Source organism: Otolemur garnettii, unplaced genomic scaffold, assembly GCF_000181295.1.
Source record: "Otolemur garnettii isolate 467f Iridium unplaced genomic scaffold, OtoGar3 scaffold00004, whole genome shotgun sequence".
NCBI lineage: Eukaryota > Metazoa > Chordata > Mammalia > Primates > Galagidae > Otolemur > Otolemur garnettii.
Window position 1 is genome coordinate 34,587,264 of NW_003852399.1, and position 26,874 is coordinate 34,614,137.

The 26,874-nt window shown below is 36.4% G+C and overlaps 1 protein-coding gene across 1 annotated transcript in view; it reads right to left on the reverse strand.

The window, feature by feature from the left end:
- SLC26A7 (solute carrier family 26 member 7) overlaps positions 1-26,874 on the reverse strand; it is a 132,886-nt gene that overhangs the window by 79,209 nt on the left and 26,803 nt on the right. The window contains exons 3-4 of the mRNA XM_023517445.1: positions 9,576-9,686; positions 6,280-6,452 (exon numbers count right to left, since the gene is read on the reverse strand). Of these exons, the coding sequence (XP_023373213.1) occupies positions 6,280-6,452; positions 9,576-9,686 (284 nt within the window). The remainder of the gene's footprint in view (positions 1-6,279; positions 6,453-9,575; positions 9,687-26,874) is intronic.

A 26,874-nucleotide genomic window follows, 5' to 3' on the forward strand; every position in this document is an offset into this window, starting at 1 on the left:
GGGATGGGTGGAAGGAGGGTGATTGGAGGGATCACTTCTATGGTTTATCTTACAAGGGTACAAGTGAATCTTTCTAAGAGTAGAATATAAATGTCTTAACACAATAACTAAGAAAATGACATAAAGGCTATGTTAACCAGTTTGATGAAAATATTTCAAATCATATATGAAAACACCACAGTGTACCCCATGATTGCATTAATGTACACAGCTATCATTTAATAAAAAAAAAAAACATGCACTATTATCTTCACTTTGTTAATACAGAGATTTTTATCTTAAGTAAACAGAAATTAAAGAAACCCTATACTTAATGTAAGGCAACATATTGATGTCTGAACCACCAGTTCACATGGCTGTTTATTTCTAAGATGAAGACAGATGATGGGCATCTTAGTGGGACTCATGTAGGCCAAGCAAGGCAGACAAGGACACTGCACAAGGACACTGCACAAGGACAACTTGCACAAGCCAGCCTGTGAAAGTAACAGAATTTATAGGCAACTTCCTTGCTTGAAAAAATAAAGCAAAGTTACAGGGTATCTGGAAACTAGTTTTTTTTTTCATGACAGCACAGACAAGAGCCACAAAAAACAGTGATTGGCTCTCTAGTCTGGTCAGTCTCCTAGGCAAAGCTGTCACTCAGTCTGTGGTTCTCAAGAGCTATGAAGATATCAGTTCTTATTCTCATTTTATCTTACATACTTAATACTTCAGTCTTTTTATGTAGATGGAAGGTAATGTTACTCTAAGAATTTTCATGTTTCCTTCCTTAAAGGTCACATCTTTATTCCTATGATCCAGTCCAGGCAATCAACTGTTCTTGGTATCTACCTGATTTTTGACCTTATAAATAATGTTATACTGTAAAAGAGAGCTCTGCCAACTGAAACATAACCACCCAGGAAGTTTATGCACATATGCAGTTTACAACAAAAGCATAAGCAAAATGGATATATCAAACAGGAAATTCCATATATATAGTACTAAATGCACTTCTACATTTATTTCATAGTCACTTCTGAGTCATCTAATTTTGATCACTGACTTGAAATATCAAATTAGGTATTCTGAGATTTTAAAGAAGTAAAAAGACTACAGCAAACTTGGCAGCAAAACACATCTCTGATACTGCAGATACAGATAGGAGTCCAATGACCTCAGCAAACCTTTAACCAAACTAAGGATCATTTGTTACTGATATAGTCAAGAAAATAATAAAACCTCAAAATTCAGTGGACTCTAGAAATCTGGTTACATTTCCTTTTCATTGTATAAATTTTGTAAAATATATTTTAGAAAGCATGTTCTGAAAGCATGTTCAAAGCTGGGCCTCTTGATACTGGTCAATGGAGCAATACAAAAAGAGAACATTTCATTTCTAAATATTTATGCACCCAACTTAAGTGCTCCTGGGTTTATGAAACAGACCTTAATTGATCTGAGCAATATGATATCCAATAACACCATAATAGCTGAGGACTTTAACACCCTCGCTGACAGCCCTGGAAAGATCCTCTAAGCAGAAAATAAGCAAAGATGAAAAGGATCCTGGAACAAATGGTCTTAACAAACATATACAGAACACACCATCCCAAAGCTAAGGACTATACAATATGTTCTTCTCATTAGCCCAAGGAACACACTCCAAAATAGACCTATCATAGGAAATAACTCAAACCTCAACAAAATTAAAAGAATTGAAATTATACTTTATATCTTCTCAGATCACAAGGCAATAAAGTTGGAACTCAACTCCAGTAAAAATTTTCATACCACACAAAGGCATGGAAATTAAACAATCTTATGGTAAATGACAGTAGGGTCAAGGAAGAGATAAAGGAGGAAATTATTAAATTTCTTGAATGTGACAACAATGAAGCTATAAGCAACCAAAACCTGTGGAATACTGCAAAAGTAGTCCTAGGAAGGAAATTTATCACATTAGATGCCTATTTCCAAAAAACAGAAAGAAGATATATCAGCAACCTAATGAGTCATCTTAAGAATATGGAAAAGGAAGAACAATCCAATCCCAAACCTAACAGGAAAGAAAGAACCAAAATTAAATCAGAAATAAATGTAATTAAAAACAAAAGAATCATTCAGAAAATTAATGAAACAAAAAGTTGGTTCTTTGAAAAGATAAAATCAACAAACCTATGGCCAGATTTAACCAAAAACAGAAAAGAAAAATCTCTAAAAACCTCAGAAAAAATGAAAAAGGAGATATAACAAGAGATAACACAGTTATACAAGAAATTATCTCTGACTATTACAAGAAACTCTACACCCAGAAATTTGACATTGTGGAGGATATGGACCAGTACCTGGATTCACATCATCTCCTACACTTAACCAAGAACAAGTAGATCTCTTAAACAGAGCGATACAAGCAGTGACATCAAAGAAACAAGAAAAAAATCTTCCAAGAAAGCATGGGCCAGATAGCCTCACACCTGAATTCTATCAAACATTCAAAGAAGTGCTTATACCTATACTGCAGAGCCTATTCTAAACACTGAGAAGAAAGTAACCTTCCCCCAACACCTTTGATGAATGAAGCATAACTCTGACTTCAAAAAAAGGGAAGGACCCAACTCAAAAGGAGAACTAAAGACCAATTTCACTAATAAATATTGATGAAAAAATACTCAATAAAATCTTAGTCAATAGATTACAACTACAAATTTTAAAAATTATACATCATGATCAAAAATAGGCTTCATCCCAGGGAAACAAAGCTGGTTTAACATGAGCAAATCTATAAATATAATTCATCATATCAATAGAAGCAAAACCAAAAACTGTATGATGCTCTACATAGATGCAAAAAAAGCATTTGATAAAATTCAGCATCCTTTTCTAACAAAAACAGTTGAGAACATAGGTATAGGGGTATATTTCTTAAAATGATTGAAGTCATCTACAACAATCCCATAGCTAATATCATACTGGATGGAATAAAACTGAAATTTTTTCCACTTAGAACTGGAACCAGACAGTAAAGTCCTCTATCACCACTATTATTCAACATAGTGCTAGAAGTTCTAGCTAATGCAATCAGACAAGAAAAGTATAAAGAGGGTATCCAAATGGGGGCAGAGGAGGTCAAACTCTCCCTGTTTGCTGATGATATGATGTTAGAAAACCTCAGAGACTCAAACACAAGATTCCTAGAAGTGATCAAGAAATACAGTAATGTCTCAGTATATAAAATTAATGTCCACAAATCAATAGACTTTGTATAAGCCAATAACAGCCAAGTTGAAAAGCTAACCAAACACAAAATTCCCTTCATAGTGGCTTCAAAGAAAATGAAATACCTAGAAATTATACCTAATAAAGAAGTGAAGGATCTTTACAAGAGAATTATGAAACCCTAAGGAAATAAATAGCAGAATACATTGAGAAATAGGGGAACATATCATGCTCTTGGCTGGGAAGAATCAACATTGTTAAAATGTCTATACTACACAAAAAAATCTATAGATTCAATGCAATCCCCATTAAAACACCAACATCATACTTTGAAGACTGGAAAATAATTGTTCTTTATTTTGTATGGAAATAGGAAAAAAATTGTATAGCCAAGGTAATTTTTAGTAATAACAACAAAGCTGGAGGTATCACTCTACCAAACTTGAGGTTAGATTACAAGTCCACAGTGATCAAAACATCATCGTACTTACACAAAAATAGAAATATAGACATATGGAACTGAATAGAAAATCAAGATATGAACCCAGTCTCCTATAGCCATCTGATCTTTGATAAACCAAACAAAAGTATACCCTGGGGAAAGAATTTCCATTCAATAAATGATGCTGGCAAAACTGAATGACCACATGTAAAAGGCTGAAACTGAACCCACACCTTTCACCACTTACAAAAATTGAGTCAAGATGGATAAAAGATTTGAATCTGAGGCATCAAACAATAAAGATCCTAGAAGGAAGAATGGGGAAAACTGTTGAGATGTCAGCCTGGGGAAAGATTTTATGAAGAAGACTTCAGTAGCAATCACAACAACAATAAAAAATGAACAAGTAGGAGTTAATTAAACTGAAAAGCATCTGCACAGCTGAGGACACAAAAATCACAGCAAATAGACAACCTTCAGAATCAGAAAAGATATTTGCATGTTATGAATCTGACAAAGGCTTGATAACTAGAATCTATAGAGAACTCAAATCAATCAATAACAGAAGAGCAATCAATCCCATATATCACCAGGCAAAAGACATAAATAGAACCTTCTCTGAGAAAACAGATGAATGTCTAACATATGAAAAAATGCTTATCATCCCTAATCATCAGAGAAATGCAAATCAAAACCACCCCGAGATATCACCTTACCACAGTAAGATTAGCCCCCATCACAAAGCCCCAAAGTTGCAGATGCTGGCATGAATGGGGAGAGAAAGTAACACTTTCATACTATTGGTGAGATGGCAAACCAATACAACCTCTTTGGAAAGAAGTAAGGAGAATCCTCAAGGAACTCAAATTAGATCTCCCATTTGTTCCTACAATCCCATTACTAGGCATCTACCCAGAAGAAAAAACAATTATTTTATCATAAGGGCATTTGCACTAGATTGTATATCACAGCTCAATTTACAGTCATCAAGATGTGGAAACAACCTAAATGCCCACCAACTTAGGGATGAATTAACAAACTATGGTTATATGTATACCATGGAATATAATTCATCCATAAAAAGATGGAGATTTTACATCTTTCATATTAACATAGATGGATTTGAAATACATTCTTAGTAAAGTATCACAAGAACAGAAAAGCAAATATCTAATGTACTCAATACTAATATGAAGTCAGTAGATGATTTAGTTCACACCTGCACAGGGGACAAACTCAATTCAATTCAACTTGGGTGGGGGGAGAATGAAGGAGAGGGAGTGGGAAGGAGAGAAGGGAATTGGTGTGCTTCCACTTAACGGGCATAATGTAAGGGTATATGACACAACTTTTGGCTGCAGGACACAACTATAAGAGAGACTCTACCTTACAAATACAAATATTGTAGCCAAGTTGTTTGTACCGTCACATTAACCTGATATTAAAAACAACTTTTTTTAAGAAGGCAAAAAACTGTTTCTCAGTAGCTTCAGTTTATTCATTCATTCAACCAGCATTCATTCATTCAGTCTAATTCATTCATTCAACCAGCATTTATAATCTAACTACTCTAGGTAGTAAATAGTATTTCCATAAAGACAAAATAGCTCATCATCTCTAATCATCACAGAAATGCAAATCAAAACCACCATGAGCTATCACCTAACTCTAGTGAGATTAGCTCACATCACAAAGTCCCATATCTATAGATGCTGGCATAGATGTGGAGGGAAGGGAACATGTCTACACTGCTGGGACTACAAACTAATGCAACCTTTGGAAAGAAACATGGAGAATTCTTAAAGAACTGAAAGTGAACCTTCCATTTGATCCCAAATTCCATTACTAGATATTTACCCAGAAGAAAAAAATTCATTTTACCACAAAGACATTTGCACTAGAATGTTTATTTCAACAGAATTCACAATTACCAACTTGTAGAAGCAACTCAAATGCCCATCAACTCATGAGTAGATTAACAAACTGTAGCATACGTATACCATGGGGTACTATTCAGCCATATGAAAAGATGAAGACTTTATGTTTTTTATGTTTACCTGGATGGAATTGAAACACATTCTACTTAATAAAGTATCTCAAGAATGGAAAAAAATCCAATTGCACTCAGGAGTTATATGAAACCAATATAAACAACTACACACCCACACACATAATAAACACAAATATAGTCTAACGGGGAGGAGGAGGGAGAGTGTTTGCTGGGAGAAGGGAGGATAATTGGTGGGATCTCACCTGATGTGCACAGTGTGAGGGTGTTCAGCATGCTCCCTGGGAGAAAAGCTCAACTACAACTTGAACTTTACCTTAGAATTAAAAACAATGTAACCTAAAAATTTGTACCCGCATATTAATTTGAAGTTAAGAAAAACATAAAATACATGTGCCCTTTATTCATCTGAATCTGGACAGACAAACCCATGAATGAGAATAAAAATAAAATTTCTTTATGTTAATCAGTTTGATTTCAGTATTCCACATTGTATATCAAATCATCACACTGTACCACATTAATGTATACAGTTATGATTTAATAAAAAATTAAATTAAAAAAAAGAAAATTGCCTTTTTATTTTCCACTATTTCTTTTCCTTTATTTCCAAGTCAGTATTCTTTACCTGGATCACACCTCCCAAGAAGGAAACTGCTGCAGCAACACCAATCCTTTGCATCTCAAAGTCAGATAAGCCCAGTACACTTGTGTTACTCTGTGTGGAGAGGTTCTGCATGCTCTGAGGGACAAGCCGTTCCACAGCATTGGCTGATATTAAGGATGTCAAGGCAAAGGTGCCTAAAAGAGGGAATGAGGAAACTTTTCTGTTAGTAACTCAGATACAACAACTTAATAAAAGTTGTGGGATTCCACCATTAATGTTGAAACCACATTGTAAAACCAAACAGATCTATTAGAAACTCTCTCCTCTGTAATCCCCACTTCTCTACCCTTTATCCCACTCCCTGGAAGAAACAGAAACTTACCTCCATATATGAATACTCATTCTACATAAAGCCACACCCATCTACTTGCTATTCCCTCCTGTGCCGTACATTTCCTCATGTTTCTGCAGACTGGCATAGAGAATGTCCTAGGGGAAGGAAGTAAGATTATGGCCTGGACTTGCATCTAATCCTGTTATCTAAAGTATATCACTGTAGTTTTAAATTGGCTCATCCATAAAATGGGGGAAATAATATCTCTGTTTCAGGGTTTGGGAGAAATAAAAGTGAGATAATGACTCTGTAGACCTCAGTAAGCTTAGTGGTTAAAACAATTTCTTTGCTTGAAATGTGTGCTCCTCCAATCTACCTGTTGTCTTTCAAAGTCTGGCTCAAATACCATGTTTGACAGGATCCAGCCCAGATTTTCTTTACCAGGCTTAATCCTTCTACTCTCTGTGATCTCAAAACAGAGTATACTCTTATTATATTATAACAACATATTGCTAGATAATGATCAGTGGTATTTCCCAAGAGTTGTCATGGCCTCACACATAAGTGGAGCAATTTCAACATGTTCTCTTCCTACAAGGAGTTCTGAAGGCTCTCATCTTGGCACAGTATACCTAAGAATGCAGCCATATGAACATAGAAAAGTTGATTCTTACTGAGAGGGCTCAGCAAATTTGGGCTATAGAAACAAACTAAAGCATTATGCAAACATTCCCCCAGCTCATTACTTAAAGACCTTACTTTTCTTCAGGTCATAAATGTGCAAAATGTAGACATCCCAACACAAAGCATGCAACAGCATAAAGCAAAAGAAACATAAGTCAAACAGAAACAGGTCTAAATGGAAACTCAATGCAGACAAACTTCTGGTCTTCTAGGAGGTGCTCTGAATTTGGACAAAAATGGTAATTGTATCCTTCCATAAATCTTCCCATTAATCCTATAACTGCCATCTCAATCTCTTTATCTATAAACTGATAGCATTTCTCACCCAATGGGGTTATCATGAGGCTTAAATGAGATAATGTAATATAGCACATAGCACAATAGATGACATGTAGTTAGCACCAGATAAGTGATACTATTTGTGTAATTCTTAGTAAGACAAAGGTCAAAATGCTCTGTTATGGTCAATGATTCCATGTCTTTCTCTATTATCTTGAGCTGGTAAACATAAATAAATACCCAGAGCAAATGAATAACATTTTCTTAGTGAGCTAAGTAATTTTCAATAAATCATCAATAAATATAAACTGTCATAATCATTGTCCTCACTGTAAATAATACATAAAGAAACTAACATATTTGATGGCAAGGAACAAGGTTCTGGCATCCAGGATAGGCAATGCCAAATAAGGAACAGTCATCATATACTCTGGTCTTGATAAGATATATTTCTCAGGGTATATTACAATACGGTACTCCTTAGACGAGATACTTTTGAGAGTAAAGGAGTGGGTCTTTTTGTCTTTAAATCTACAGCACAGAGAAAAATGTTTTGTACAAAAGCCACTGAACAGATAACTATAGAATTAAAACAAAGAAATAAGTGAGTTAATTTTTTATTTTAGGCCTATCTTTCCCAGGATTTAGAGGAAGATAATGAGGGGAATGAATGGAAGGAGAGACAGGGCCATCCAATAAGGGGAAGAAAAGAGAGCCTCACTAGCCTGTCATATTATCTCAAGAACATCTCCAGAGACAGACCTTGCTAGTAATGGATACAATGGATACTTGGACATCCAGCATGCCTACATGGAATTGGGAGCACTGCCTCTTTAGCAAAGATGCCACTGTTTCTGTGGCAGGAGAGGACAGCCAAGGGCACTGGGGCTACCAATGAATGTGTGGGGATGCTTTAGATGACACTCTACCGTCTCTGACCCATAGGTGTTACACTTGTCTTTGTTCCCTCCTTATTATTTCTCTACCATTGCCCTCATTTTCCCAACTTTTTACCTTGGTCATGCTTTAAGCATACTAGTGCGACCATACTTGTAGTTGAGCTACAGTTATATGGTAGCTCAACTGTACTGCGGGTCACAAGCTCCCATAGAAAGAGACTAAGGGCCCCAGAACTAGACAGACCCACCCAAATTCAAATCCAAGTGCTTCTTAATATGAACCAGTGGCTGAGATCTTACAATCACAAAATAAATAGAAATGCCTCTATGGACATTTCCAGTAAAATTTATTTTTATTATTATTTCCTTAATATTTAAGACTAAGGTATCATTCTATAATTATAATAGCCAACTTTATTAAATCCTACTGTAGCAGGTACTAAACCTTAATTATCTTGTCCTCCCTATAATCGTATGAAATTTTAGGGATCAATTTTGGGGATCATTTTAGTACCAAGAAAGCGGTAATTAGAGGTTTAAAACTTTGCCAAGTCTAAGCAGATAGAAAACAAGAAATGAGACATACACCTAGGTTTATCTAACAACAAAACCCATCCTACTCTATTGTCAGAATATTTGTGATCCATCACATTTTATTCAGTAAAGCAGTTAGGCACAGTAATAGATATACTAATTAAAGGGCACTATAGAATCTAGACTGGAATAGGCCTTTAAGATTATTTAGTCTAAAAATCAAATACATGCAAATATTTTTCAATATTTGAGTAACTAAATTTATATAATCTTTTTTTTATTCTTCTAAGTGCTTGCTTTCACTCATCTCATTATAAATTCAGAGCATTCTCTCTTTTTGTAGTCTTTTGGCAGCTTAAAAATGCAAAGAATCTTTAGCAATAATCTTATACAGTAAGATAACAATAAATCATAGTGCATATTGCCTATCTGATGTACACAAGTTAAATGTCTTGCCCTAATGATTACTGAAGTTTTAAGTAGTGGAGTTAGAACCTCTTTGGAAATGTAATGAGTAATTATAATCATCCTAAGTCCTCTTTTTCATTAGCAACATGAGAAGTAGAACCATAGATAGGAAATATTACCTGTGGCAACATGGCGTCCCCTTCCAAATGTGGCATAAATGATGGCAGGAAACAGAGAGCCATATAAACCAAATACTGGATGCACAGATGAGAGAACAGCAAAGGCCAACCCTGTGAAGAAAATTGGGTGATTAAGACCATCTTATAACCCCCAAATTTAGTCTATTACACAATAGAATGGACACTAATTTATTTGAAGACAAAATGAACCACATTTTAATTATTCTTCTTGTTAATTATAGAATAGCCTTATTGTATTAAATAGAAGAAAATTCATTAATTAGTTCATATTTATATTTCAATTCCAACACCCATTATTTTGGGGCTGCAATATTTTCCTTTGATTGCAGAAATGTCTACACAAAAAGAACAGTTCAGAACATCTTCCTGAAAGTACATTTGATAGTAACATAGCAAGATATCTCCGGGCACACTTAGATTTTACAAGAATTTTTATATGTATCATTTTATTTGCACAATAGCATCTGTGACAAATGAGGAGGCTGTCATGGAATAAGGATGAGATCTAGCCGGGGCAAAAAGGACATATACTCAAAGTTGGCTGACCAGTAGGTTGGCTGGCCAGCCAGCCTAAGATATGATACCACCTCCCACCAGGACAAATGAATAAACCCACATGTCTTCCACTAACCAAATCCTATCCTATATTTCGGGCAAAGTTTCTTAGAGTAGAAAAAGAACCAACTTTGGGCCACTCTGGGAGAAGATGTGAAGCAAGATGACCAAATAGAACACTCTGGTGATCTTCCCCCCAACAATAATGCCAAACTGGAAAACTATCCTTGCAAGGAAGTACCTTCATAAGAAACAAAACCAGGGGAGCAATCATAGTACCTAGGTTCAGCATTGTATCAAGGGAAAAAAGGACTGTAGAAAAGACAGTCTTTCATTGCCTATACCACCTTTCTCCCAGTCCTTGACAAATCCACACCAGCACCAGGTTGAAATAGAATCTATGTTCTTTCTTTCTTTTTTTTTTTTTTTTTGGCAGTTTTTGGCCAGGGCCAGGTTTTAACCCCCCACCTCCAGTATATGGGGGCAGCACCCTACTCCTTTGAGCCACAGGCGCCACCCTAGAATCCATGTTCTTTAGGAAAAGAGAGCGAACTCTTTGTGGGACTTTTCATTGAAACCCAGGGCTGCCCTGTCACAAGAGGGGTGACCACAGAATTTTCCAGGTGCCCACAGAGGGAGAATTTTGACCAGCTGTGGCAAAGAAAAATTCCTCTGTCCCAACAATAGAAACCCACATTCCAGCTAGCTCCACCACTGGCTGACAAAAGTAGTCTGAGATCTGGAATGAATTTGTAAAGCACTTAGGCCACAAAGGCTGCGATATTTGGGCAGCTCCTGAGTCTTTGTTGGGCTTGGAGCCAGTGGATGTGGGTGCATGTGATATGATCCAATGAGACACCAGTGGTAGCAGCCAAGTGAATGCCTGCCTTAGCCCTCCACCAATCCCAGGCAGTGCAGCTAAGGAAGACTCTTCTTACACTTGGGAAAAGACAAGGGGAACATACAGAGGACTTTTTCTTGCAATTTGAGTACCAGCTCAGCCATAGTAAAATAAAGTGCCAAGCAGAGTCCTGAGGCTTTTAAGTCCAGTCCTTACCTCCTGTATGGCATTTCTATACCCATCCTGGCCTAGAATGAAACACACTGCCCTAAAGGGAAGGTCCCAGTTCCAGCAGGATTTACCACCTGCTGCTGAAAGAGCCCTTGTACCTTGAATGAACATTATTGGTAAATAAGTAACAATCACCATAGAACCTGGGCAAGACTGAGCTGGCTTCAGGTGTGGAATAGTGCAGACCCTGCTATGGCTGACATGAGGGATGTTCATGTCACCTCTGTCCAAATTTAGCAGCCCAGTATGGAGAGTGCAAGTCCCTTTGTTTGGAGGAAAGTGAGGGAAGATAATGAGACACTTTTTCTGATCATCTAAGAAATTCTCCCATATCTTACCCAAGTCCACTAAGACTGTACCACCAGGAGCCTGCAAGAGTTATAGTGTTAGCTGGAGAACCCCTTAATGGTAATATGATTACAGAGAACAATGACTTAGATCACAACATTCAATTCCTTTAGGATACCTGAAATAATTTCTCAAGAAAAACCAGTACAAACAACAGCATCTTGACTGTGAAAATTAGAGTAAATATCTTCAATTCCCAGACATCAACGAGCATCTGCAAGTACCATGAATCAAGAAAACATGACTATACCAAATACATTAAGACACCAGTGACCAGTCCCAGTGTAATAGAAACTATGACTTTTCAGGTAAAGAATTCAAAATAGCTAAACTGAAGTAGTTCAATGAACTTCAAGAAAACACAGAAAAGGAATTCAGAAACCTATTGAAGAAATTTAACAAAAGATTAAAATAATTTGTAAAAATCAAGCAGATATGCTGGTGCTAAAAAGCTCAATTGACAAACTAAAAACTATATCAGAGTCTCTCAGCAGAAGTGATCAAGCAAAGAAAGAATTAGTGAGGTTAAAGACAGGTTATATGAAAATACACAGTCAGAAGAAAAAAAAAACTGAAGCATGCCTACAAGATCTAGAAAATAGCCTTAAAAGGGCAAATCTAAGAATTACCAACTATAAAAAGAGGTAGATAAAATGGGACAGAAAGTTTATTCATAATTATAATTACAAAGGAGGACTTAAAGATGGCTGACTAGAGAAACAGCATACCCATCCTCTCTGGAGAGAAGAGCCTTGATAACATGTAGAAAATTGTACCTTGGATAAAATATTAAGGAGAGAACATTAGACTCTAATGCAACGTTCATGGGTAACACCTGGGACACAGAAGGAGAAAGAAGAAAAAGGAGACTATCTTGAGCCTGGAGAGACTCAGTATATCAGAGAAAGTGTGAGTTATTTGAGTTTCCATGGTCTACATTCTTCCTATGCACTGCTGCCCCAATGATGGGAGAAATTCTCTATTTAAAAGAACCATGTCACTCACAAGGGTACTAATATGGACACTCTCAAAAGGCATTGTACAGAGCTTAACACTTGCATTGAGTTGCCTGCTGACATCCCAGACTTGACAGCAATGACAGCATGTGAAAACATGCTTACTTGGGACTCCACCCCCACCACCATTAAAATAAAGCCCTTGTGTCTCCAGATCTTAGGAGTTTCCACTGACATCCTCTAATGTCTGCATGGAGGGCTACAGTGACAAACATTGGCTGGACTCAGGGGTGCTTTGGGGCTGTCAGTGCTGTACCACACAGGGGTACCACCTTGAGAAGGTTAGCCAAAGAAGGGTAGCCAAAGAAGGGTAGCCAAAGAAGATGGAACATGCACTTTCTGGAGTCTGAGAACTCTCTACATCTGCCTATGAAAAGTGACTCCACCACCAACAGAGACGCAAGGGGTCTATGCTCTACCTTGCTAGCAAAGAGTGAAATCTTCTCCTACCAGTGGCAGAGCTGGCAGACAGCTGCCTGTCTGTCTATGTGATAGGTGACAGTAACCACATTGATGGTATATCTTCTGTGTCTAGGGCTCACGTGCAAAGAGTGAGAGCCCTTTATCCCCTCAGAGTGATGCTATGACATGGCTGCTGCGGAGAGCAGGAGAGCCTAAGAGCTCTGTGATTGGGCTATGTGTGGAGCCCCTGTACTACGGCCACTGCCAACACCTTCCAGCACTGGTTGGGACCTAGATGGTTATCCTACCACAGCTTCTGTAACTCACTCACTCATCTGACATGCTACTGCCACTACCCACACACTCCCCTAAATAAAAACTACCACCTCTGCTGAGGGAAAATAGGTTGACCAGTCTTCTTGAGCTGTCTATACCTATTGCAGAAGCCTAACCTCTCTAGAGAAAAGACTTTGGCACAAATACCTTTTCTGCCAGATCATTTCAGCCATAGCCACAGCCCACAGCCAGCATGCACCCAATGGGATGAACTGACTCCACTATCCTACTCCAGCTGGGCCAGGATAAGAGCTGAGAATTTGCATTTTTTCATTTTTTCTGTCCCCAGAGGGCAAAGACCTTTTTCACTGCCGAGAGAGAGAGAGAGAGAGAGAGAGAGAGAGAGAGAAATATGAGCAGCTTGGGAACTCCCATTTTCTCAAAAGGGAGCTCTTGTCTACTGTCTCAGACCAATAGTTTATTTGCCTTTCTCTTACCTGGGCATTACTCTGGAATAAGAAATCACCTACCCATCTCTATCACAGTAAATGTCTGAACCCAGAGAGGCTTGAAGGCAAGTTTGTCAGTTCAGTCCTTGCCTGGTCCCCCCAGGACTCAAAAATGACATCTAGGGTACTAGGAATTGGGTATTACCTAACCTAGCCCATTAATACTGGCACATGAACACTCTCCCAAAGATCTGTTTCAACTAACCAAACTTCAGTAACAACAAAGGGTGTCTTCTTACATGAGCTAAAAAGCAATGTACTTCTCTATATAGAAACAGCAGAGAAGAAGAAGTGAATTGCTAGCTTTTTTGAGCTGAGAAAAGAGCTTCCATATGAAGAGAAATCAACATCAGAACTATGACAATATAAAAAAAAAAGGCAGTTTTGACATCTCCAAAGGAACAAAATGGCTGTCTAGCAATGGACTCCAACCTAAAGGAAATTTTGGAAATGTCAGATATGTAATTCAAAATATGGATTACAAGTAAGCGCAATCAGATCCATGAAAAATGTGAAAACCAACAGAAAGAAATTTTTAAAAATCATTCAGGATATGAAGAAAAATTAACTAAAGAGATAGGTAATATAAGAAAAAAATAGAACAGTATCCAAAAGTGACATTTGCACAGCAAAGGAAATGATCTACAGTAAAGTCAATCTACAGAGTTAGAGAAAATGTTCTGAAACTATACATCTGGCAAAGACATAATACTCCAAATTTACAAAGAACTCTAAATTAATAAGGAAAAAATAATGTCACTAAAAAGGAGGCAAAATACATCAGCAGATTTTTGTCAATAGAAGAGATACAAATGTTAAATATGCAAAAATGTTCAACATCACTAATCACTAAGAAATGCAAATTATAACTACAATAAGGTACTCACTTGCTCCTGTGAGGATGGCCATTATTAAAATATGAAAAACAACAGATGTTGGCATGAATGAGGTGAAAAAAGAACACTTATACACTATTCATGGGAATTTAAATTAGTACAATCTCTATGGAAAATAGTGTGCAGATTTCTCAAATAACTAAATGTAGACCTATTATTCAACTATTATCCAACCTAGCAATCCTACTACTCAGTATCCATGCAAAGGAAAGAAAATTTATATCAAAAAAGACAACTGTGCCTGTGTACTGGAGCACACTGCACATTGTAATGACATAGAATTGTGATGGGCTAAGCACATATCAACTTATGAGTGGACAAAGAAAATCTACATAATTCCTATGAAATACACGTACTACTCAACAATAAAAATGAATGAAATAATGTGTTTTGTAGTAACATGGATGTAAATGGAAACCATTATCCTAAAGGAAATATCTCACCAATAGAAAAACAGATACCACATGTTTTCACTCATAAGTGAAAGCTAAAGTATACAAACTTATACTTTAAAAAAAAAAAACTGAAAGACTTCCCACAAGTCTATTAGCAATAATAAATGAATTCAGTAAAGTTGTACACAAAATCAACATACAAAAATCAGTAGCATGTTTATATGCCAACAGGGGTCAATCATTAAAAGAAACTGAGTTGCCCCCTTCAATCCCCTGATCAGGTCAGTCTGGTTTTAGGCAGATAGAGGGAATGTCCCATCCAGTGCTTTCTGATTGTGAATGGTCTTTAATTCAAAATAATCTTTATGTCATATAGTCATATTTTACAGGAAAATTTCCTTAGCTTCTTCACAGTTTTAGCAGAAGAAAGTTGAATCGAGTTGTCCTTTACAAACTGACATCAACAAGCTTCTTCTAGAGCTGGGGTTCTCAACCTGTGGGTCATGACCCACAGGAACTGTATTAAAGGGTTGTGGCATTAGGAAGGTTGAGAACCACTATTCTAGAGTGTATATGGAATAGGAAAAAACAATGAAATACTAAAGAAGGCTTCAATTTTAAGAGTTTGGTGCAGAGCAAGATATCAGACTAGAAACATCTCCTTACTAGCCACTTGTGGTGAGTCAGGGGAAGGAAAACTCCAACTACCTCTGGCTGTGGGTACCCACCTGGGGAAATCACTCCAGGGGCACACTGAAGCATTGGTGGACTACAGTAGCCATTGAGGAGGTCTGGAGCTGAAGAAAATCAGCACAGAAGGAAATTGCTTGGGAATTGGCTGGCCAACTGCCTATGGAGAACTGAGAATGAGAAAGAGCTGTCCAGCAGCTTTTTGATTTGGGGCTTAACTACTTATTGGAGTAGCCTTGGAGGGCTTAAACAAATGAGTGGATGGAATAGTATCCAGTGGCCTGGATTGAATACTGGGTAGTGTGGATTTCTCATCAGCTTGGCTGCTATCTAGGTGCTGCCATTGTGGTAAGGCCATGTAGGAGAAATGGTCCATAGGGTACTAGTGCATGGCCGGGTCTGGTGCACCTACAGAGCTCACACATCCATCCTTAGGGTGGGCAGAGAAGCTCCAGGGATTATTGTCAGGGGGCACTGTGTGATGTGCCTCCTAAGGAATCTGGTGAGAGCTTTAGGATCCAGAGGGATTAAATGTGGATGAAGAAATGAGGCCCTGATTGAAGGCAACTATGTCAGGAAGTCAAGACCCAACCTCTTCCTCTGTAACTAGAGAGTGACTTTTGGTGCATATGTTCTCCATCTCTTAACACTACAGCACCACCTAGTGTCCAGGCAAAATAAATAAATATATAGTTATGTGTGTGTGTGTGTGTGTGTGTGTGTGTGTGTATGAAAGTTATCTGTATAAAGCACATATATTTGAGTTTTTTGTTTGGTTGTATTTTTATTTTTTCATTTTTACTTTCTTAATAGCAAGTACTCCTCCATTTTTGTTATGGTTTTTCACTTCGTTTATTCTCTCTTTGTTATTTCTCTCATATTTTCTCTTTTAGTTTTCTAATTTTTTCTACTTTTCTCATCCTCTCCACATAAATTCCTCATATAAAAGCTAAGATATCCCTTTATTTCTTTTTTATCTTATATTATTGCATCTTTAATTTTCCTTATTGATTTAATTGTTTTTATTTTCTCTGATTGATGGTATTAGTCTAGCTCAAAGAGGTCACAAACTTATGATCCATACTATCCTTCTAGCTTTTTGCCTTTGGAAAGAGAGTATTGGCAGATCCTCACTGAAGCATAATGCTGAATTTTCAATTTATTTGAAGGGGAGGTTTTGTTTTGTTTTACTCTTTCCATATTTCATGGAGGTGGGTTTTTTCTTTTGCCCATGTATGTTAAGGAGCTCTTAACATTGACAGACTGACTCAACCTATCACCCCAAAGTCCTAGAGTTGAGGGCATGGCCATAGGACCCTCAATTACTTCTGTTGCTCTCTTTCTTTTCTTTCACTCCTCATTATTTTTTGTTTTCTTTTTCTCTTCTTTTTTTCTTTTTTTTTTTTTTTGCTTTTTACCCTTATCTTCCTTTTGTCTTAATAACAAAAGGCAACTTCAACATCTAAGTTCAGAGAGAAGGAAATTTATAGTGAACAAGGTAGTAAGGAGGGGAAAGGAAGTGAACAAGAAGAAAACACACATGCAGAGGAACCAACAGAAAAATTTGACACCACTAAAAACCAAAAGAGAGCAACCCACCCAAGGGACAATGAGGCAGCTACCACAGAGGATTTCACCTATAAACATTTAATTCAAATGACAGAAAGAGAATTTAAAATATAGATGACAAAGGCAATAAAGAAAATTAACAGGAAAGTGTAAAAACAGAAACAAACATAAATGAAAGATATAAGGAATGTAGAAAGAATATAGTGAACCTTAAGAGATGAAGGAGTCAATCAGAGAATTTAAAGATGCAGTAGAAAACATCAAGAACACATTAGAAGATGGAGAAGAAAGAATCTTGGAGCTAGAAGGTAAAGCTCTTGAGCTAACCCAGGTAGTTAAAGAGGCAGAAAAGAAGAGAGAAAGCAAAACATTTGCTCAGGGACTTCACAAAGCTTCCAAACATAGAAATTATAGGTATTCCTGAAGGGGAAGAAGAACATCCCATAGGAATGGAAGCCCTAGTGGAGGATATTATAAACAAAAATTGTCCAAGTTTCACTCAAGTTTCAAAAACACTCCTTTTAGTGTGGCAGTTCTCAACCTGCAGGTCACAACCCACAGGAACTGCATTAAAGGGTTGCAATATTAGGTAAGTTGAGAACCACTGTTTTAGAGGGATGTTGAAGCCCGGGTCATCTCAACACAAACAGAGCATCTCCAAGACACATTGTAATGAATCTATCCAAAGTCAAGACAAAAGAGAAAATTCTGCAAGCATCCGGGAATAAGTGCCAGTTGACCTACAGGGGCACAACCATCAAGGTGATAGCAGACTTTTCAGCTGAAAATTTAAAAGTCAGAAAAGAATAGCCATCTACCTTTAACCTTCTTAAACAAAATAATTTTGGCCCATAATTCTGTATCCTGCTAAACTAAGCTTCAAAATTGATGGAGAAATCAAATGATTTACTGAAATGCAAACTTTGAGGAAATTCGCCACAACTAGATCAGCCCTTCAGGAAATACTTAGACCTATCTCAACACTGACCATCATAATTGACCACGAGCAAAGTAAACATCAGAAACTAAAGGTAAAACCTAGCCTCCACAATGGCACAAAGGATAAAACTAAGCAATGGTCTTTCAAAAAATAAGGTGAATAGAACTCCACCACACTTTCAATTCTCTCAATAAATGTTAATAGTTCAAATTCTCCACTAAAGAGGCACAGGCTGGCTGATTGGATAAATCACAAGCCATCCATATTTGTCTCCAGGAAACACACATAAACTTGAAGGACAAATCTAGAATCAGGTAAAAGGATAGAAAACAGTATTGCAGGCAAATAGAAACCAGATGACAGGAGGGCTTGCAATCATATTTTCAGACACAAGGGGATGTGAAGCAACTAAAATGATGAAAGAAAAAGATTGTCACTTCATTCTGCTCAAAGGAACAAGAAAAAGAGGACATTTCAATTCTAAATATCTATGCACCCAACTTAAATGCTTCCAAAATTATGAGACAGACCTTGATTGGTCTGGGCAATAAGATATCCCATAACACCATAATAGCTAGAGACTTTAACACCCCTCTTTCAGGACTGGACAGATCCCTCAAGGAGAAAATAAACAAAGATACAAGGGATTTAAACATGACCCTAGAAGAAATGGGCTTATTTGACATATACAGAACACACCATCCCAAAGCAAAGAAATATATATTCTACTCAACAGCCCATGAAACATACTCCAAAATAGATCCTATCCTATAATTAAATCAAACCTAAACAAAAACAAAAGAATTGAAATCATATTATGTATCTTCTCAGACCACAAAGCAATAAAAGTGGAACTAAACTCCAATGAAAATTTTCTTCCCAACACAAAGGCATGTTAACTAAAAAAAAACTTATACTGAATGACAGTTGTATCAAGGAAGAGATAAAGGAGGAAATAATTAAATTCCTTGAAAAGAACAACAATGAAGCTATAAGCTACCAAACTTGTGGGATACTGCAAAAGCCGTCCTAAGGGAAAGACAGCACATCAACAATGTAATGAACCACCTTAAGGAATTGAAAAAGGAAGAACAATCCAAATCCCAAATCTAGCAGAAGAAAAGAAATAAGCAAAATTAAATTAGAAATAAATGGAATTGAAAGCAAAAGAATCATTCAGAAAATTAATAAAACAAAAAGCTGATTCTTTGAAAAAATAAATAAAATTGATAAAACTTTGATGAGATTGACTAGAAACAGAAAAGTAAAATCTCCAATACCCACAATCAGAAGTGAAAAAAGGGAAATATTAACAGATATCACATACCTACAAAGATAATCTTTGACTACGACAAGAAACTCTATACCCCCAAATTTGACAATGTGGAGGAAATGGACCAATACCTGGAATTATACCATCTCCCTAGACTTAACAAGGAGCAAATAGATTACTTGAACAGGCCAATATCAAGCACTGAGATTGAAGAAAATATATTTTCAAAAAAAAAAAAAAAGAAGAAGAAGAAGAAGAAGAAGAAAAAAGGCACCTGGTCACCACATCTGGTCACCTGGACCAGATGACTTCACACCAGAATTCTACCAAACCTTCAAAGAACAACTTGTACCTCTACTGCAAAGTTTATTCCAAAATATGGAGAAGGAAAGAACCTTCCCCCAACACATTCTATGAAGCAAATATCACCCTTATACCAAAACCAGGCAAAGATAGAACCAAAAAGAACTACAAACCAATTTCTAATGAATAAAGATGCAAAAATACTCAATAAAATCTTACCTAATAGATTACAGCTACACATTAAAAAATTACAAATCACATCACAATCAAGTAGGCTTTGTCCCAGGGATACAAGTATGGTTTAACATAAGCAAATCCATAAATGTAATTCAGCATATCAATACAAGCAAAAACAAAGACTAAATGATCCTCTCAATAGATGCAGAAAAAGCATTTGATAGAATTCAGCATCCTTTCCTAATAAGAACACTTAAGAAAATAAGAATAAGTGGTATATTTCTTAAACTGTTTGAAGCATCGATGACAAACCCACAGCTAATATCATACTGAAGTAAAACTGAAAGCTTTTCCACTTAGAACAGGAATCAGATGAAGGATTCCTTCCATTTCCACTAATGTTCAGCTCAAAATTCTATACAATACAATCAGACAAGAGAAGCATATAAAGTGTATCCAAATGGGGACAGAAGAGGTTAAACTCTTGCCCTTTACTGATGAAAAGTTCTTACATAGAGAGAACCCCAGAGACTGCACCACAAACCCCTGAAAGTGATCAAGAAATACAGTAATGTCTCAGAGTATAAAATCAACACCCACACATCAGTAGCCTTTGCATATACTAATAACAGCCAAGTTGAAAAGCTAATCAAAGACACAATTCTCTTCACAGTAGCTTCAAAGATAATGAAATACATAGGAATATACCTAACAAAACAGGTGAAGAACTTCTACAAAGAGAATTAGGACACTCTAAGAAGAGAAATGGAAGAGCACACCATGCTTTTGGCTGGGAAGAATCAACATTGTTAAAACATCTATACTACCCAAAGCAATCTACAGATTCAATGTAATTTCCATTAAAATACCAACATCATACATTGAAGAACTGGAAATAATAGCTCTTTTCTTTGCATGGAACCAGGAAAAAATGTCACATAGCAAGGCAATTTTTAGCAATAAAAACAAAGACAGGCATCATTCTACCAGACTTTAGGTTATGTTACAAGTCTACAATGATTAAAACCTCATGGTTTTGGCCCAAAAATAGAGACATAAACATTTGAAACCAAATAGACAACCAAGAGATGAAACCAGTGTCTTACAGTTATCTGATCTTTGAAAAACCAAAGCACACACTGGGGGAAAGAATCCCTATTCAACAAATGATGCTGGGAGAACTGGATAATCACATGTAAAACACTAAAACTGGACCCTCACCTTTCACCAATTACAAAAGTTGATTCAAGATGTATATCAGATTTAAATCTAAGGCATCTAACATGAATGTTAAAAATTCTAGAAGAAAGTGCAGGAACAACTCTTGAGATGTCTGCCTGGGGAAAGATTTTATGAAGATTTCAATGGCAATTACAAAAACAATAACAACAACAAATGATGTTAATTAAACTGAAAAGCTTCTACAAAGCTAAGGACACAACAGTCAAAGCAAATAGACAACCTTCAGAATGGGAAAAGATATTTGCATTTTCCTAATCTGACAAAAGTTTGATAACTAGGATCTATAGAGAACTCAAATTAATCCACAAAAGAAAGGCGAACAATCCCATCTATCACTAGGCAAGAGACATGAACAGAATCTTCTGTGAGAAAGATATTTAACAAATGGTAAAATTCTCCTCATCCCTAGTTATCAGAAAAATAAAAGTCAAAACCACTGTGTGATATCATCTAACCCCAGTAAAATTAGCTCACATCACTAGGTCCCAAAGTCCTGGATGCTGGCATGGATGTGGAGAGAGTGGAACACTTTTACATTGTTGGTGAGTCTGCAAACCAATACTGCTTATTTGGAAGGAAGTATGGAGAATCCTCAAATAACTCAAATTAGGCCTTCCTGTCCACCCTGCAATCTTACTACTATATATCTGCCCAGAACAAAAATAATCATTTTGTTATAAGGACATTTGCACTAGATTGTTTATCACAGCTCAATTTACAGTCAGCAAGATGTGGAAACAACCTAAATATCCATCAACTCAGTAATGGATTAACAAACTTTGGTACATGTATAGGGTGACCAGACATCCCGATTTTGGCAGGACAGTCCTGCTTTTCAACAATTTGTCCTGCATCCTGCAGTGTTTTAAAAAAAGTCCTGATTTTTGGAAAGAATGCACGAACGGGCTGGAGAACAAGAAGGGAATATACGGTTTTCGGCCTCCATATGGCTATTTCGCCAGAATATGAGTTTTATATTATTTTTGTTAATTTTATAATGTTAAACTGTAATAAATCATTGCTGAGAAGTGATTATGGAGAACTGCTTTTCAAAGTTTGCCTTGTTGTCAGGCCCTGCCCTGCCTCGTCCCCTGCCCTGCGCCCCGGCTCCATCCCTGCTCAGCTCCCCCCTCCACCCCCTCTCCGCCCCCCCATGTTGTCCCACCTTACAGATGTTAGAATCTGGTCACCGGATACATGTATACCATGGAATACCATGCAACCATTAAAAAAGATAGTGACTTTACATCTTTTATGAAGCACATTGTTCTTAGTAAAGTAACACAAAATGGAAAAGCAAATATCCAATGTACTTGATACTTATCTGAAACCTATAGACAATCTAATTCACACCTACAGAGGAGAAAAATTCATTTCAATTCAAGTTGGGGGAGGGGAATCAGGGAGGGGAAAAATCAGAGGAGGGGGTTTGGAGTGCTCTCACTAAATGGGCAAAAAATAGTGATGTATGGCACACCTTTTGGGTGAAGGACACAACTACAAGAAGAACTCTGCCTAACAAATTTAAATATTGTAGCCTAGTTGGTTGTACCCTCACATTAACCTGAAATAACAAAGAAAGAAAAAGAAACCAAGATAGTAATCTCATTTACAATAGCTACAAATCACATAATATGCTAGAAATAAACTTAACTAAGGAAGAGAAAGATTCCTACAATGAAAATTATAAAACACTAATGAAAGAAATTGAAAAGTACATGAAAAAATATTCCAATTATTACTGATATTAAGAACTGATATTGTTTACATGTCTATGTTACACAAAGCAATCTCAGACTCAAATCACTCTTCACCAAAATACAATGTTATTTTTCAGAGAAATAGAAAAAATTTTCTAAATTTATATGGAACTACAGAAAACCAAAGTAGCCACAGCTAATCTGAGTAAAAAGAACAAAACTTGAAGAATCACACTACCTGACTTCAATTATTACTACAAAACTGTAGTAACCAAAACAGCATGATACTGGCATAAAAACAAGCATGTAAGCCAATAGAACAGAGTAGAGAACCTAAAAATAAAATTACACATTTAGTAAACTCATTTTTAATTAAGATGTCAAGAATATACACATTGGGGAAAGAATAGTCTCTTCAGGAAATGGTGTGGTAAATATAGGATAATTATACACAGAAAAATAAAACTAGACCCATATCTCTCACCATATAAAAAAAAAGCAAAATGGACCTAAATCTAATACCTGAAATAATTAAATTACTAAAAATAATTAGAGAAAAACTCCAAGACATTGATCTGGATAAGGTTGATTTGAAAAATAGGATAATATCAAGTTCATAAGCTTCTGCCAGTAAATGAAATGATCAACAAAGTGAAGAGACAACACACAGAATGAGAAAAAATATTGGCAACCTCACACAGAATGAGAAAAAATATTGGCAACCTACCCATCTGAGAAAGGATTAGAAACTAGAATATACAAGCAGCTCAAACAACTCAGTAGGAAAAATCAAATAATCCAATTAAAAAATGGGCAAAAGATCTGAATAGATATTTCTCAAAAGAAGACATAGAAATGACCAACAAGTATATGCTCATCATCCTCAGTTATGAGAGTAATAAAAAACAAAACTAAAGAAGATATCATCTCACCCTAGTTAAAATGGCTTTTATCAAAAGGACCAGGGAGGAGAGAGAGGAATGGGGAATCACAGTATATGGCACACCTCTTGGGGGTAGGACACAATTATAAGAGGGACTTTACCTAATAAATGCAATCAGTGTAAACTAATTCATTGTAACCTCAATGAATCCCAAACAATAAAAATAAATAAATAAAAATAAAATTAATTTTAAAAGGACAGGCAATGACAATTGCCAGTGAGGATATGGAGAAAGGGAACCCTCATACAGTGTTGGTGGGAATGTAAATTGGTGCAATCACTATGGAGAAGAGTATAAAGCAACGGTTCTCAACCTCTGGGGCGTGACCTACAGGAACTATATTAAAGGACTGTAGCATTAGGAAGGTTGAGAACCACTGGTATAGAGGTTCTTCAAAAAAATAAAAATAGAATTACTATGTCTCACAACAATCCCACTGTTAGGTACATATCCAAGAGACAGGGTCTTCACTCCCACGTTTATTACAGCACTATTCCTGATGGCCAAGATTCAGAATCAACCTAAGTGTTCATCAGTGGATAAATGGATAAAGAAACTGTGGTACCTGGACATGATAGAAAATTATTCAGCAATAAAGAACAATGAAATCCTGTCATTTGCGACAAAACAGTAATAGAAACAGAAACCATTGTGTTAAGTGAAATAAGCCAAGCACCATAAAATAAATATCAATATGCTCACTCATACGTGGGAACTAAATATTAAAACAATTGAGCTCATGGAGATAGAGAGCTCATGGTTACAAAAGGTTGAGAAGGGTAGCTGTGAGGAGGAATAAATTAGGGATGACTAACAGGTGCAAAAGCATAGCTAGATAGATTGAACCATATCTGATAGTACAACAAAGAGTCTATAGTCAACAAAAAATTATAGGATACTTTAAAATAACCAAAAGAGTGGAATTCAGAGTGCTCCTAACACAAGGAGATGATAAATGCTTGAGATGATGGATACCCAAATTACCCTGATTGGGCTATTACACTTTTTATTGTCTCTATCAAAATATGACATATACCCTATAAATACAACCATTATGTGTCCATAATAATTAAAAATAAATAATTTAAAAATACATAAATGTTCAGTTTTACTTATTCAAACAGTAATTGCTCATAACTATTAATTTTTCATTCTTTACAGATGCTACTGCCGACGTAGTTGGTATAGTGAAATGCACATAGACAGTTTTCTTAGACATGTCTAAATGACCCCTGGTAGTTTAAATATGACCAAAATGTGTATTAATATCAGTTCCTTAAAATTATCTTGATTGTGATTGGTTCTTGGAATTAATCTACTTATCCTAGGTTCTGGCATATGCACTCAAGTTTATCAATTCAATGATAGACATTGGGCAATTTGGGCATTAAAAATTGTATAAGTTACAAAATACTTTGAGGAAGGAGAGGCATTAGTATATAGAATTCCTAAATATAAGGGCAGATCATCATTCATATTTTAGAGCTGACAATCTAATCCCACTATCAATAATTATTTTGTTAAATTTTTTTCCATTTTGAAATTAAGTTAAACTCTATATTTAATTTAAAAATTCTGTGGTTATATATCAGATTCATTTTAAGCAATACAAGACATTTTGGCTATAATAAACATACATTAAAAGTCTACCAATGACAATTCTCCTTTTAATTTTTAAAAGCTATCTGTGTTGCTTGCTCTTGTGTAAAATAGAAGAACAACAAATTTTTATAGTCGGTAGTCTTTGATTATGGAGCTTCAAATATGACACAGAAAACTACAGCTAACATAACTCAATACAGTACAATTTACTGTCCCCAGAATGTCAATCCTCTTCATAAAACACCTTTGAATGTCACTACGGTTTTAATTGTATTCCCATAAAAGTCATATTTTGAAATCCTAACTCTGAATAGAATAGTCCTAACCTCATTTAGAAATGGGGTCATCATAGATATAATTATTGAAGATGAAGTCATACTGAATAGGGCAGTCCCCTAATCCCATATGGCTGATGTCCTTATAAAAGATCACCATGAGAAGAGACAGACAAGCATGCAGAGAGAACGTCACAGGAAGACAGAGATCAAAATGTTGCTTTTATGTACACCAAACATTGCCAGCAAATCCCCAGAAGTGAGGGAAGAGGGATAGAACAGCCTTACACCTCTTAGAGGAAGCCAAACCTGTCAATGTCTTGATTTTATACTTCAAAGTTCAAAGTACCAGTTAGTGGTACTTTATAATGGTAACCCCAGCAAACTAATATCAGTGTCAATCTCTGGAGAGAGACAGAAAGCAAGAGGTCATTTGATGTTGGAGAATTCAACCTTACATTCTGAACAAGATCAAAGTACTTGTCCTCAATAAATATTAAATGTTACAACCTTTGTACTTCTAAGTCATAATCCCCGAATCTAACTGTACTTCTAATTCATAATCCCTCAGTCTCTGTATTGGCATTTAAATTTTGTATTTTGACTCATCAAAATAGCATTTAAGAAATTTAGTTCCTAAATAATAATGGTCTAGAGATTGAGATGCTAAATATAAAAGATAGTTGTTTGAAGAAATACCTACTCAGATATAAAAGGTAAAGGCCCATCAAATCTGTGCATGGTATCTCATCACTAGAAATTGTGTTTTCAGAATTCTCATGAAAATATTCTCTGGACTTAGTGTCCATAACTTTGAAGAAATGAAGCCAGAGCTTGGCACCTGTTGCTCAAGTGGCTAAGGCACCAGCCACATACACCTAAGGTGGCAGGTTCGAATCCACCCCAAGCCCGCCAAAACAACAATGACAGCTGCAATCAAAAAATAGCCGGGCGTTGTGGTGAGTGCCTGTGGTCCCAGCTACTTGGGAGGCTAAGGCAGGGGACTCGCTTGAGCCCAGGAGTTGGAGGTTGCTGTGAGCTGTGATGCCACAGCACTCTACCCAGGGGGACAGCTTGAGGCTCTGTCTCAAAAA